This window comes from Bradysia coprophila, unplaced genomic scaffold, assembly GCF_014529535.1.
Source record: "Bradysia coprophila strain Holo2 unplaced genomic scaffold, BU_Bcop_v1 contig_358, whole genome shotgun sequence".
Classification (NCBI taxonomy): Eukaryota; Metazoa; Arthropoda; class Insecta; order Diptera; family Sciaridae; genus Bradysia; species Bradysia coprophila.
In genome coordinates, this window is record NW_023503616.1 from 2,916,353 (window position 1) to 2,930,809 (window position 14,457).

Sequence of the window (14,457 nt, forward strand, 5' to 3'; positions counted from 1 at the left end):
TTGAGGGTAAAAAAATTAAAGAGAAATGTGGGTTGGTGTTTACAAATATATTTTACTAAACATTTCCGGTTAAAATAACTTTTTTTTTCTTAATTGCTAAACACACTAACGCTAACGCTTGAATCGTAATTTTGTTTTTCGTAAATTTTAGCCCATTCTAATTTAGTGTTGGTTTTTTGTATATAATATCACAGACAGTGTGCAGCATTGCAGTAAATAAACAACGAAATTTTGTACCCCATCAAATCCCCATAAAGAACACTGGTTCACAAAAATGAAACATCAAACAGCCATAAAACTAACAGAATTTCCTCGCCAAATTCCGCCTGATAGAAACACAAAATAATTCTAGTGAAATTCATTCCAATTTCTCTTCAAAAGATAATAATACGCGACGGCCTATCAACCGTTGTTTGGCATCGTCCAAGTTAAATTGTTGTCCTGACTAATATTACTCGGCTTTCTCCAATTATTCTTTCGCAACGTCAGCGTATTTTCCCCGTCGACATTTTTGTGAAAATTATACGAACCGCGTTTGTTGCCCGTTTTGTAGACATTATCACTCAAAGGCTTGGCATTTCCGTCTGCCAGAACATCCTGTGATGATCGACGGTCGTTGTTTCGTGGTCGAAAATCTTTGGACATTCTTCTAGGGCTGTCATTTAACTTTTTGCTTAACTTATCCGGCCACACACAATCGTCTGTTTCACGATAAAAATACTCGGGTTTGGCGTAACAATACGTTGAGTCGTAATAAACTTTAAAGGCATTTTCATAGGAATGTTTTTCGAGTGCATGATAGCTGTGTGAGACGAGGTAAGGAAAACGCTGTATCCAATACTTGGTAAAGTCAACGGGTATAGCACCAAGTATCACCTGCATTTCATGCGATAACTCATGGTAGTGATGTTTCTTGAATAGAGAGTTGAAGGCAATCAATAATTTTGGCACGAAATAACATGCAGTGATTTCTACTCACTTTGTTTCGTAGGGCACGCAATAAATCACGAACGCTGCTGCCATGATAGCCACGATACTTTCGAAGATCGGCCGAGATAGCGTCATCTAAATGTATCGTCCAATCTTGTCGCACCACAAATTTTCCATTCTTTTCTAAAGTTTTGAGTGGCGCCACGGAATAATCAAGTTTTTCTACGCGATCACTTACGTCCTATAAATTTCAGGATTGAGGCATCGTTAAAGATTTTACAAAATTTCTCTACGCACCTGCAGGAAACACAGTATTTTTTCCTCATTCCAGAAAAACGGATGGTTTACTACTGCTGCGGCTGGTGGCCTCCTTGAAGAGTCTTTGCTTATCATAGCAACAATTATCTCCTCAGCTAGCACCTATCGAAATTTGTAATTTTAAAATTTTATTCGGTAAAGTCGACGGAATGTGGAGTGGAGTCCAACCCTCGATTACATATCGAAAGGAAACTCTAGCATACCTTTGAGCTTTCGAATTTCTCCCCGTCAAATACTTTCAAATCGTATTCGTAGGATAAAATGTTCAGCTGACGCTTGACAGTGTCGCCAAACGGATGACCTCCGTTAGATAGAACGTAGTAAAAGACACAGCCCAAAGAGAAAATGTCCACCGATGTTGTCTGAAGTGTGAGATTTGCATCTTATGCAACGGATCGATAAATAAAAAATTAGAGCTTACAGTCCGCTGGCCTTTCAGCATTTCGGGTGCGATCCATCCTTCGGTGCCAGTAATTCCCGATCTTCGAGAGAAACTCGTTTTTCCCAGATTCAATTTCTTACACAGCCCAAAATCTGAGATCATAGCACGAACTTCGCCAATATTGTTGGGTAACGATATCAGCACATTTTGCGGTTTAATATCACGATGCACTGCAACCGGAGAATATTACTTTTTTAGTCTGCGAGAAAATTTTGTGATAAATAAAGCCCTTACCGATATGCAATGAATGTAGGTGCAGCAGACCATTAGTTGCTTGCTTCAAAATGTCCTTCACCGATATCTTTGTTCTTAGTTCGCTTTCAAAGCCACCTTCTACATAATCTTGTAAAGTTGCCGAACACAATTCGACTGCAATGTACTTGAATTGACGATCCTGTTCGGTGCAAAAGTACCGAACGACATTTTCGTGAGCATCACTTTCCCTCAGCAAAGACACCTCCCGATCGGCCAATGTAAAGCATTCAGGTAGCAATCGCTTCACAGCCACATTCCGTTTCTCAAACGATCCTTTAAACACGAACGTACCTTCACATCCTTTGCCCAGTACTTGCTCCGAGTTAAACGTAATTTTTCCGACCTTTACTTCTCCGTCGCCCAAATCAATCAATTCCTGATAACTTCCACTGCCACGACTTATGATATTACTGGTCTGCGAACCACTTTGACTTTGTCGTAATTCACGGACGGTGCTTCGCATGTACCAAAACATTGCAACTATCATTCCCATTAAAATGATGAGCAACAGTTTCAGAATTTTACTTTCTTGGGCATTCAGCCAGTTTTGTGATGTGTTGTAAATGCTTGCCAAAAATTCGCGAGGCGAAATTGTTGCATTCACCGTTTGATTTTCAACCGGAATACTATCTCCATCAACCGGTATTCCGATTGAACGATCTCCTTGACGAATAATGATGAAATTGTTTTGAGCATTTGACTCTGTGTTGATGTTTAGTATATCAAATTTGTCTGCAGCCACCAACTCGCGGTTGTTCGACGGCTTTTTATTTAGTGTTGGCGAAATCGACAGTGTTAAGTCATCTATCGTTTTTGGCATTTGATAGTGGCCGAGGACGATAACGTTGCGATGCTGTCGCTCATCTGCATCTTCGTTGTTAAAGAGTGTGTTCAGATACACCAGGTTGGGATTCAATTCGGCATCAGTGTTCGGTCCATCGATGAGCTTAACCGGTGGATCTGATGATATCGTAGCAACTTTTTTATCGACCAATGACGGTAGAGCATACAGGCCAGTGTGATGCTCGCCTACGTAAAGTGTTTGGCTAGAAGACATTGGGGTCATTAACGTGAAAATCCTATGGGAAAAGGTTTTTGCTACTTACAATAGCTTGATGTCGTTCTTTTGACCATCTCTAGCGTATTCAACTATCCCATTCAATGTTTCGTCGGATACGGTTGTAAATGGTACACTAAGTAGTCCATCCGAATTCAGAAGGAACGTCGCAACAACCGGACTGGACAAATCCTTTTGCCACAAAAAATTTCCTTTCTTTCGATTTAATGTTGCAACCATTCCACTCGAACTGCTCGTCAGATGAATCCATTCATACTCCTTAGACACTTCTGGGGCCATGGTGTGCGACGAATAATCGAAGAAGGTGACATTGAACGGCTTTTTATTGTTGGATAAACTGTCGTACATCAATACGGTGTACTGTGTACGTCCCAAATACATTGCACGAGATGTGGCCCATCCAATTTTGTCCTTATATTGACTAGGTGATCCAAATCCTGTACACAAAAACTGAAAATAAGCAAGACGACGGGGATATGTATGATGATTGTTTTACCTAGGACGGTCTCTCTCTGTCCTGTTTTGGGATCAATCAAAAACCAGGTGTCGCTCTTCTTCCCAGAATACAATATGCCGTCACTGGAACGACACGGTGCACTTGCTACTAACTGTGGAATCGTATATGGCAGCTTCTTGAGACCACCCATATCGCCCAATTGGTATAATGAACCATCTCGAGGGTCTGGCAAATATTGGGGATTCGGCACATCCGAATTGGGGGGAACATTAACCACCGTCGGTTCTGTAAATACCATTTTTATGGAAATTTAATAATGCCATCACGTTGGAAATATCTTCATTTTACCATCGTCAATACTCCATCTTATTTCACTTGTTATTGGGTCTAATGCAGTTAATCCGCCCCCTAATGTTGAAAATACCAATAAGGTTTCGTCGTCTCTTGCCAATTCAGTACAGTCCTGTGGAGTCGTAAAAAGTGCGTATGAAAAAAAGGTGAAACGTTGTGAAACGTGGTTGTTGACCGAAATTAATTCTCTCGAAACACATTTTTAATAAACGATAACACCAGATTAATATGGGTGATAACAACAATTCACGTTGCATGGGTTTTTACCCAATCACCCACCTTCTTTTCTGATGATGAAACTTGTACGAAATAAAGCACAGCCAGTATTCCAAAATAAATAATGTTTTTTGAATTCATTGTGATTGTTCGTAAATCTTTTTTTCATAATTAATAGCAATTCCGTAATAATTTCAGCATTGAATTGCACCGTATAACAAACAATAATTAATATTTTTCTTCACACCAAAAAAATTGTTTAAGTTTGACACATCGACATTCTATAAATATTTTGACATTTGATGCATTTGATTCAAGTGCGTGCGGCTACGTACTTTTAAAATTGCGTACATTGCGTACTTGCATTAATTTCAATATCGCTAAGATTTTTGCCAACGACGGCGCTCATATTTGAATATTAGAGGGAAAAGATATGAAATGATTGACACACTTAAGATTTTAATTATTATCCTTTCAGAAAGACTTATTATCACAAGGAGATACTCTACGCAAAGGAATAGTACATTACGTCCTTGTTTTTAGATTTTTATTTTGCCGATAGCGAAGTTTGTAGCCAGAGCCGAAGGCGAGTGTTATAATACCTCGTGGCAAAGTAACAATCTCCAAACAATTACGTAAGGTATTTTACTTGCGACGCCTTGCGAAAATGAAAATTATATGATTTTCGCAGGGTGCTGCAAGTAAACACATTTAATGAATACATAAAAAAGACGACTAAAGTCTCTTTCACCAATTTTCAGTGAGACTCCTTCTTGATAAAGGTTTTTTTTAATGAATTCACCCATATAATTATACTCTGTGAATTCACCTTAGTTCCTCGTAGCAAAAAAATTGCATTTACTAACCAAAAATATAATTTTCTTACCGATTTTTGTATCGGATCTGACGAAATTTTATCGAGCTTTTATGTCAGCAAGAATAGAAATATGAAAAAAGGATCGGGATAAAGCCACAAAAACACGGGAAGACTGTGACCGCCGCTAGTTCTCGAGGTTGAAACAGCTTTCTTTTGTCTTTTTTACCACTTTACGTGATGTGCGGGAAAGGGAAGAGCTATAGCTCTGTTTGTCGTTCTAAATGATATTTCTCCGAAGGATGTTTCCTTGAAGTTCAATAAATGTGAAAAGGAGTCTTGTTTTGGTTTTCTGTGTACGGAAATTCGGTTCTTACAATTTGCGCCCTTGAGATTTTCGTCTCAGGTTAAGCAAAATTGGTATGTACGAAAATGTTGATTGCTTGATTGCTTAAGTTGACTGGTTTGTTGTGCTACGATTCTCGGGATTTTTCATAGTAGCTTCCATAAAAGTTGTCCTAATTTCCATCGGCAGATGCCACACATTCAAGTAAACTTCTATTACTCGTACAATTTAAGTTTACTGCTGTCTTGTGTAAGCGGCTAGCGGAAACAACTGAAGATAGTCAGTTCACTCTGACTTTTGGACCGCCGCTAGTTCTCGAGGTCGAAACAGCCTTCCTTTTCTGCAGTCACTTAACGTGAGCCGTGTGCAAGGGAAGAGTGTTGAAACTCTGTTTGTTTCTATTTTTATTTTCTTTAATTTTTGAGTTTCATTTTGACAGGCATTTCAGCTATGGGATGAAAATGGTAATCGCCAGTTCGCTGTGATTCGCTTCAGGTATACTCTTCATTGAGTATATAGAAGTAAAACGGACGAATTAGGCTCTTAGTCCAATTGTTGGCTTAGTCCAATCTCAGATAATGAGGTTAAACAAAATTGGTATGTACGATCCAGTATCTTAAGATAATGTATATTGACGCCTATGACGAAATGGATACTGGAAATATCAGTCTTCCCGTGTTTTTGTGGCACGAAACAATTTAACTTTATATCTTGAAATGGTTATCGGTCACCGATTCGGTGGCATATATTCTGATTTCTGCATCACATTTTTGTGGTAAACAAAATTTATGTATAAATTTAACATAATTCTACATTATATGTCAAGACGACTCGTTTTTCATTTCAATTTTAGAAGCAAAACTGATTCTAAAATTAACCTTTTTATTGATTTAAATTTATTTTTATTTTTACAAATTTAATCGAATTCTTTCATTATATTTTTTCGGTTTGCTAATATCGAACAATATGTGAGAATGATGTGAAAATGATGACGGACGAAAACTGTGCATATCATTTGCATATGGTATAGTACCAACGGTTTTTTTTCGACGTTGTTAAGAACCTGTCTTCTTGTCGTTGTATCTAACATCATAGTTTTGTATATTGGGGAATTTGAATTTCACAAATTATGTAATTTATTATAAGATGTGCATTATCTCTGTCATATGTCGCTTTATATCAAATTTAAATGTAAATTGTTTTAAAATATTGTCGAATAAAAACTCTTAACTCGCAAATATTCTTCATTCCATAAAACCAAGAATATTTTAATTATATTGTTAATGTAAAAGATGCTGTCATCTGTGTGGTAGTGATTTATCACTAGTCGCTTCTGGGTCTACCTCACAACGAAATCAAAGTTCTCCTAGATAATATGTATAATTTTAGATATATTTTTAGGCAATTCGTATGATTCAATCTAAAATCTATTTTTATACAAAAAAAACCTGATTTTTTATTATGTCGAAAGCAAAATCTTTACATCGCATGTAAAACATTATTCGCATTAAGTTCTATGGAAAACTATACTGCAATTCATTCATTCGTATGACCTTTATTGCGATCAGATGATGACGAGGAATAAACTGAGTCCTTCAGTAATTTCAATTTGAACTAAACTTATAAAGTTTCCTTTTCTTAAACTTTTTGAAATGATAAGCACATCGTCACATTACGATTAAACCTATTACGCTATTTGATGTGTCGATGCAAAATTAAACTAATTTTGCCTCTTCTCATCTAGCTACTTGATACATATTTCAAAGAGGAACTTTCAATCTAGTACTTCATTCGTTTTAACATACATTTCACTCCCTGGGCATCATCAAACAGGATCGTTCTTCGAAAACAACAACACACGAATGAACTTTGTCTTCTTACAGAAAACATTCTTGATGTCGTTTGTCTTAATTATTATTTACAAACAGAATACCTACGAACGACGTGCATTTCAACAAAAAAGCAATAAACAAATTGACGTCATTTATACATGCTTGTATAGATGGAAAAGTACCCCTCGATTGTTTATGTTTATCCATCGTACCTTTGATTACTTTACTCCTAAAAATGACTATAGTCATCGGTTATCTTTAATGACGACAAAACCATTATAACTTGTAATATTATCTTAAAGTAGCATCAGTTATTCTCTTCACAAGAGCTTAATTTATTAGTTGCGAAAGGTTCAAAGTACTAAATAATTTGTGTCTCTCTGAGGTTCATAACTCTCGATGAATTGGAACTATATGCATCTCATACCACTCTAGACGTAATAAGGTAACATTAGAGTTGTGGAAACTCTCGTGGAACTGCTGGTATATTGAGAAAATAGATGTTTATCCTTAATACTACTAGTATGGAGGCCTGAACTGGCCCTATGGGTATTCGGACGATGCGCGAAGGGCCCTGCGATTTTTTGTATGAATGACTGGCAATGAATGGCTTTTTACAAATTGTATTCGTACAACTCTGTAAGGACTTTTTCGAGCCAATTCTGCTCTGCTAGAATGCATGGTAAATCGACAGGAGTAAAATGCTAGGCACTAAAACAAGTCCATATAGTTTTGTTACCACAATTAAGTAGAATATTCTATAAATAGCAAAAATCTTAATTTCACTCTCAAGCGAAAATTTATACTTCGTAATGATTGCCTTTTTGACCATCATCATAAATGATTTTGCATATTTATCAACAACATTTTTTTTTGTTACAGCGAGAAGGTATAAAACAAGTATCATTTAGTGATTCGCTTGGCACAGATACATTGTTTGCAGATCAGTGAAGATATAATATATTGTAAATGGTTGAGACTCAGCATTGGAAATAAAAATACGCTAAATATACGTTCCAATACTTTAATATATTGCATAGCACGTGTCGGTTGTATTTAACGGATTGTACATATCGCTTTATCACGATGAATTATAAAATTATTGTAAGTGTGTAATTATAGTGTGTTCGGTGTGTAATTGATATAATATTGATATCTTTGGTATGCAGTGGAAACAGACAGTGATCTTGCTAATAAATTTGTCTGCCTCGTATTTTGTGCTTTTAATTATTTCATTGAACCAGCTTTGATCATCCTTCACATTAACATTTATATCACCAGTATACGCTTTTCGGTTATACTTTGAGATAATTGATGCCGATACGGTCAATTTATGAATTAATGATTGAAAATTTGCAAATTTTGTGTCCAAAGACCTTTTAGATATGTGTGGTGGTGTTCCCTCAGATTTTTTTTTTCTTTCATTTATTTAATCGAAGTTTTGTTTTAAAGATATTGGCTACTAACTTGTGAAAGTGCTGGTATGGTGTCACTCTTGTCTAATTAAGTCTAATGGTTGAACTTTCATTTACTTACAAAAAAACGTAGGAGAAAGTATCAGTTCCAAGTCAAGAATTTAACGATGTGAAGTTTTTATTTAGGTGTAGCGGACCATAAAAGTTAGAGATTTATGTTTACAAAAAGTGGCGAATATTTGCCTATGCAAGGTCTTTTCCTTTGATTGTAATCTTACAAACCGCAAAGTGTTAGATAATTTTTCAAGGACGACAGATTTGTTTATTATTTTCCGATTTCTGTTTATTATTGCTTACACATCTAGGCTGTCTGTTTAAATTAATCACAGTACGAAAACCATTAATTTGTACATAATTGTAACAAATGCAGATAACGTCAACCCATATCTATCATATAATTACTAGGAATTATTACAATGAAATAGGAAATACTGCACATGTTGCATTGATAGTCCAATGTCTCGTTTCCTGGTACTGGAACAGTTATAGATAAATCAAAAGTCTGTGAGAACTTCATTATTTTCTCGAACACGGTACAATTTACGTCATTTCGTATAAATTTTAGCTATTTAAATCTTTCTAAAAGTCTTCTTTCGGTTTTTCCATCTATATCTATCCGCTCCAAGGCAAACGACGCATGAATACAATTTTATTTAATTTGATTTAATTGATTCATTCACCCGCACTCACTGTTCACATAATTTACACTTAATAATTCAATCCATTAGCAACACTGTTGAACGATTACAAGAATTATTGTAGTTTATTTTTTGTCAGAATTGCAGATTTTTCATTGATTAACTGTTTTAATTGCAGGTGCAAAAGATGCAATTTCGCATTCATTTAATCTACAGGCAATTACTACTGAAAAAACATCTACGGGAGTAATTATTCCATGTCGCTGTTATGTATACCTGAATTGTAGTTAGAAATCTTTTCCAGAGACTGTCAAAGATTAAAGGTAAATGAACCGGGATGGCAATTAATTGAATCAAGACTAACGTTATGCTCTTTATATCAACAGGACCACAACCAAAGAATCATTTTGGATGGACAATTGGATTCATTTCGAAGTGTTTTTATATCTAAATTATTTATTTATTTATTGAATTAAAGAAGAGAATTTTGTTATCTCAATATAAATATGCTTGAGGCTTGTTTCAACTGTTAAGAATATGTTGTGGATTTTCGGTGTTTAGATGTTGCCGTCGTAAAAACAGGTTGAATGAATGATTGTGATAAAGTTTGTTAAAATTCAAGGTTTTTGCTATATTTAATTTATGCGCTTATGAATGAAATCGTTTTTATAATACAAAATACGTTCGAGATCGGCCCAAAATAACCGCCGTGCGATGAAGATAAATTACATTTTGTTGTGGTTTATCTTTCACATTAATAAGAAGAAGAAAAAATTGAACACTAAAATTGTTAATTTAATACCAATCGTATGATGATGATACACAAAAATCGCGTTTTCGTTTGATTCACACACTGTGTCTGCGTGAAGTTGTTAGCCTTGCGATTTTTTGAATTTTTATTGTGAAGATTTGAACCTAAAGAGATGTCCATAGAGCGGTTTAAAACATAACAAAACAGTTGGAAATCGCTATTTTGTTGTGTCGGAAATGGAAAATTGTTTATTTATATAACGACAATTGCATCGATGTTGTGTATAATTAAGGACACAAATTCCGACATCATGCTGAATATCCGGTGTTTAGAGGAATGTCATCTGCTATCGAGATCGACAACAAGACTAAGATACAAGCTGAGGCTGATTCGCACTTGGTGAAATAAATGATAAAAATGTTGAAGTGATAGATTGTGGATCAAACATTAGAGGATGCCAAGAAAGACGCGCACCACGAAGGGAGTGATCTGACAAATCGTTACTCGTGAAGCTATAGGTTTGGAAAGACACAGACAAGTAGGGAACAGTCTAAAATTCTAAAAATTGAGTAGACGTCCCTCAGATCTATCTCCAGGACATACTCAAATGAAGTAATAGAATTTCGTTGCAATAGCTGGCCGTTTCTAGAAGGTTAATTTTAAGTCTGATGGCGACTACTTATAAAGATGGCTGATACTAAAACGTAGTAGTGTGCGTTGTAGTAACATTTTTATTCGTACAAGTCCTTTTGACATTGAACATTGATTTATAACGAAAATTTCAGTGTTACAAAAAAGGAACGTAAGACACCTTGGATAATAATGATTCTTTAAACAATATAATATTCAACAAGTGAATTTTCTTCAACGAAACTCAATTTCTTCACTTTTCTTTCTTATCTGTTGACTTCACAATTATTTTTTCTTTCGGAAAAAATTGGTGATTGTTGTTTGTTTCGCCTCTTTTCCGTCACAAGAAAGTAGGCTCTTTCTGTACAGTTGGTCCAATTGATTAGAGTCTTCTGGAGACCAATTACTATCCTTAGCGAATTTAAGCAACGGCTTAAAAATGCGGATAACCTTGTGTTCCTTGTAATCCCGCAAGTTCATGGATTTAACACCAGTCTTAGTTGGTACCAGAATTGTTTGCGAATTCCGACGGCGCTTTTGTGACGGTTCTGAATCATCGAACTCTTCTTCCGACGAATACTCCGTCTGAAAGTGTAAAGCATTGTATAATAGGCAAATCATTGCTGAACTGGAAACAGTAGTCATTTACATACTTTGACGTCTGTTGATCGATGTTCAATGCTTGATATTTTCCTTTTCAAAGAACGTTTGACCGATGATAACGAATCGACCAATTCTTCGGATGACGAGCACTCATCTGGCTGAAAGTGTGAAGAATGTTCAAATAGAATGCTCAAGTCGATATTTAATCAGTTCTTTACATCGCCTGATCGTTTCTGGATAATTAGTGTTGGACTCTCTGTCCGTTCATCAATTTTCGAGGCTTCCATTTGGCGATCATCTTTGTTCGGCGACACCGGTTCCATGAGCTCTTCCGACAAAGAGTTAAAGATTTCCTGAAAGCATTAGAAAATCAAAACGATTCCAAGAACTAAGTGTGATCATTAATCATTCACATTGGTTGCTGCCGGCCGTTTTCCATTATTTATGATTTCTGCCAATTCATCAACGGTTGAAACTTCATCAACGAAATCCTGTAGAAATAAAAAAAACGGTTTTAAGTAGGGACAACCGTTGCCTTTTCTACGTTACTTTAGTCGTCTACATGGTTCATATTAGTCACGGAATTATCGTTATATTACCTGCGACTGCATTGTTTCAGCCTCTGTTTCGAAATCCATTTCCAGCTTCACTTCATCAACCGGTTCCGTTCGTACATCTTCAATTAATCCCTGGCTCTGATCGATTGACATGCCATGGTATCTGAGTTTAAAACTTTTTACCCAGTTCTGAGAAGCAGTGAAAGCACTCACATTGGAAAACCTTGGTCTTTCGCCGATAATGTCCACGATCTGTCTGGCTTTTTCTGACAAAGCTTTGTTCGTCACATCTCTATGATCGGCAAGCCAACAGAACAAGATGTTTTCCATGCGGGGATAATATCCACCCATCAATGGGAAGTCTTTTGATATGTTGAAGTAATGACCAACTTCCACGATAAGTTGGTGATTCGCATCAATTCTGTTGATCTCTTCTTCTGTTGTTTGGTGCAGTTCGGCAAGGAACTCTGGCGTCATTCCTCGCGCTAATTCAGAAACAATCAACACCTTGTTGGTGAACGTAGTCATTTTGATACTTTTTACAAACAAAATATGGGTATTTAACACTAAATCATGTAAATTACATTAATTCGCAGTCTTAGAATCCGTAAATAAGCACTGCCATTTTATGTTACTACTTTATTTGGCGGCGGCCAGCGGTTTTTATTGTTTAGAATCTAATCGATCTAATCCATCTAATCTGATAATGAAATGTAACTGAAGTTGGTAAGTGTTCCGGGTGTTCCGCTACGTCCGCTACCTCCGCTACGCAAACGCGCAAAATTTTTGAAAATGTGATTTTACTACAGACACCCACAAATCCGTGAAAATTTTCTGATAAAACTTAGTTTGTAATAAGAACAATGAATCAGGAATGGTTCAATCCACAATATAGCCGAGACCATAGCTAAACATTCCAAACTTTGGGTTACGTTTTTCAATTGAATGCAATCGGTAAGTAATGTGGACAACAACAATATGGACTTTGTCGGTTTACGAATTCTTAAATAAACATTTCATCAAAAACATCTTTTTGCGTAAATTGAAAGTCAATAAGGTAGGAATATGTGAATTAGATGAGTGAATCATTAGAAAAAGAATGAACGCGAGACTCGCGTAACGTTTGACGATTGATTTTATTTATCTTATTCGTGTATTGTGTATACGCAGAGTTCGACATAACGGCCACCGCAATAATAGTTATTTGGCTATTCAAAGACGCCATGGTCGGACATATCGCTCAAGTCGAGAGCCTCAACTGATGTGGCAGTAATTTTTGTAAGGCGTCTATTTTCTTTAAATTTTTGAAGGTCTTTATCTGGTCAATCATGAACTTTGAAAAAATTTGTACAATGGCAATACTCTCCCTAGCATCCAAACTCTCTCAAAAAATCGATATAGGGGGGAAAATAAGTTTGAGAAACGCTGATTTTTAATATGGCTTAAAAACAACAACAACAACACGAGCGAACAAAGTAGCAGTGATTCATAAACGTAGTTACCACCTTAATAATTGTTGTTTGGTTGGCGAACAAAGTAGCAGTGATTCATAAACGTAGTTACCACCTTAATAATTGTAGTTTGGTTGCTAGGGAGAGTATTGACAATGGTTATGAAATCTGGGCATCGAGACCTACAAGCAAATACCAAATAACATTAAGAAAAAATACGTCTGATATCTATACTGTATAGGCTCTTCTTCAAAAGAATCCTTCTACATTAGCACGGCAGAGTAAAATATACCAGGCAGGAGCGCTTGATTTGACTTGGGACCTGAATTATAGCAGCCTTTTATATTTTACGAATAAAATTAATTCGATTTATGCCGCTCCTGCCTGGTTTACTCTGCCGTGACATAAGACAATAGCCAACGCACTTCACGAGGCACGAGAACAGAATTTAAATAAGAGGCAAAGTTCTTGAAAAACAGGTTAAGACAACCACGAAGGCGGTTGACACCAAATTTTATAAACAGACAAACTGTGAGAAATCAACTTGAAGAAAATATTTTTCTCGAAAATTCAGAATTTTGTTTTTGTTAAGTTCCATTTTACATATAAACATCGCAGCCGTTGACGCAATTGTGTGTCACCGCACTCGTGATCAACTCAGAGTTGTCTTAACCTGTTCTTTCAGAACCTTGGCCTACACGGCCTACACGACGCAGTAGTCCAAAATTCTCATATGAATTCAGTTTTTTATGTTGGCATAGGCAATACTCTCTGAGAGTATTGGTATAGGCCACTGCGTTACAAACGTTCCATACAAAATAAGAGGCCAAATGACCGTTAAAAAAATCTGTCTTGTGCCTGTTATTGGAGTGCCTTGTACATACTAGCCAGAGATTCTTGTCCTTGTTGTTGATAACACAAAATTAGCCATTTCTGTTCGTGTCATCAATCGGTATACTTTGAACTACGATTATTTAATCAATAATTTCGTAGAAAATCACTTTTTTTAAATGCTTCAAAACAGAGGCGCCGACCACGGTCTTGCCGCGAGGCTCGGGCAACACTATGACCAAATTAGTCGAGGCTGAGCAACACTATGACTCGACGACACAATAAATATCATTTTTACATCAAAAATGATTTAAACCACGGCAGAGTAAAAGTAAACCTGGCAGGAGCGGTTCATTATTGAAAAGTCAAATGAGGGACCTAATACACTGTATGAAAATGAACTCAAATGAACACTGACATAAGTTGAAAAATTTAATTCGCAAAAAACATAGGGCTACTAGATTATTCAGGTCCCTAGTCAA

General features: G+C 36.3%; 2 protein-coding genes and 1 long non-coding RNA gene across 6 annotated transcripts; 1 reads left to right on the forward strand and 2 right to left on the reverse strand.

Moving 5' to 3' along the window:
- Window positions 1–32: 32 nt before the first annotated feature.
- On the reverse strand, window positions 33–4,341 carry LOC119081725 (serine/threonine-protein kinase/endoribonuclease IRE1). 2 transcript variants are annotated; one of them, XM_037190870.1, is made up of 10 exons: window positions 4,111–4,339; window positions 3,829–3,943; window positions 3,520–3,765; window positions 3,052–3,460; window positions 1,925–2,991; window positions 1,670–1,860; window positions 1,452–1,610; window positions 1,228–1,350; window positions 980–1,171; window positions 33–912 (listed from the first exon to the last, which is right to left on the reverse strand). In XM_037190870.1, the coding sequence occupies exons 1-10, from the start codon at window positions 4,186–4,188 to the stop codon at window positions 403–405; spliced, it is 3,090 nt and encodes a 1,029-aa protein (XP_037046765.1). In that variant the 5' UTR covers window positions 4,189–4,339; the 3' UTR covers window positions 33–402. The 2 variants fall into 2 exon arrangements, with proteins under 2 accessions (XP_037046765.1, XP_037046766.1); XM_037190871.1 differs by having other exon boundaries at window positions 761–912; window positions 976–1,171; window positions 4,111–4,341.
- A 3,605-nt stretch (window positions 4,342–7,946) lies between these two features.
- On the forward strand, window positions 7,947–9,812 carry LOC119081850. Its single transcript, XR_005088530.1, has 3 exons — window positions 7,947–8,143; window positions 9,331–9,475; window positions 9,539–9,812. It is a non-coding gene; the product is annotated as an uncharacterized LOC119081850 (long non-coding RNA).
- A 758-nt stretch (window positions 9,813–10,570) lies between these two features.
- On the reverse strand, window positions 10,571–12,416 carry LOC119081785. Of its 3 annotated transcripts, none has more exons than XR_005088526.1 (6): window positions 11,736–12,399; window positions 11,550–11,627; window positions 11,355–11,489; window positions 11,187–11,294; window positions 10,725–11,118; window positions 10,608–10,687 (listed from the first exon to the last, which is right to left on the reverse strand). XR_005088526.1 is itself a non-coding variant. In XM_037190995.1 (5 exons), exons 1-5 carry the CDS (start codon window positions 12,219–12,221, stop codon window positions 10,819–10,821), a joined length of 1,107 nt encoding a protein of 368 aa, XP_037046890.1. In that variant the 5' UTR covers window positions 12,222–12,416; the 3' UTR covers window positions 10,571–10,818. The 3 variants fall into 3 exon arrangements, 1 of the variants encoding a protein (XP_037046890.1); XR_005088527.1 differs by having other exon boundaries at window positions 10,610–10,686; window positions 10,733–11,118; XM_037190995.1 differs by having other exon boundaries at window positions 10,571–11,118; window positions 11,736–12,416.
- Between the last annotated feature and the right edge of the window lie 2,041 nt (window positions 12,417–14,457).

Excerpts from the sequence above, each read along its gene's own strand:
- LOC119081725 (XM_037190870.1), bottom strand. The coding sequence starts at position 4,188 with ATGAATTCAAAAAACATTATTTATTTTGGAATACTGGCTGTGCTTTAT. Across the intron at positions 1,351-1,451 it reads AGAAATTCGAAAGCTCAAAG|GTGCTAGCTGAGGAGATAAT; the intron begins GTATGCTAGAGT and ends AAATTTCGATAG. Across the intron at positions 913-979 it reads TGCGTGCCCTACGAAACAAA|AAACATCACTACCATGAGTT; the intron begins GTGAGTAGAAAT and ends TCTCTATTCAAG.
- LOC119081785 (XM_037190995.1), bottom strand. The coding sequence starts at position 12,221 with ATGACTACGTTCACCAACAAGGTGTTGATTGTTTCTGAATTAGCGCGA. Across the intron at positions 11,628-11,735 it reads CTGAAACAATGCAGTCGCAG|GATTTCGTTGATGAAGTTTC; the intron begins GTAATATAACGA and ends TTATTTCTACAG. Across the intron at positions 11,119-11,186 it reads ATCGATCAACAGACGTCAAA|ACGGAGTATTCGTCGGAAGA; the intron begins GTATGTAAATGA and ends TTACACTTTCAG.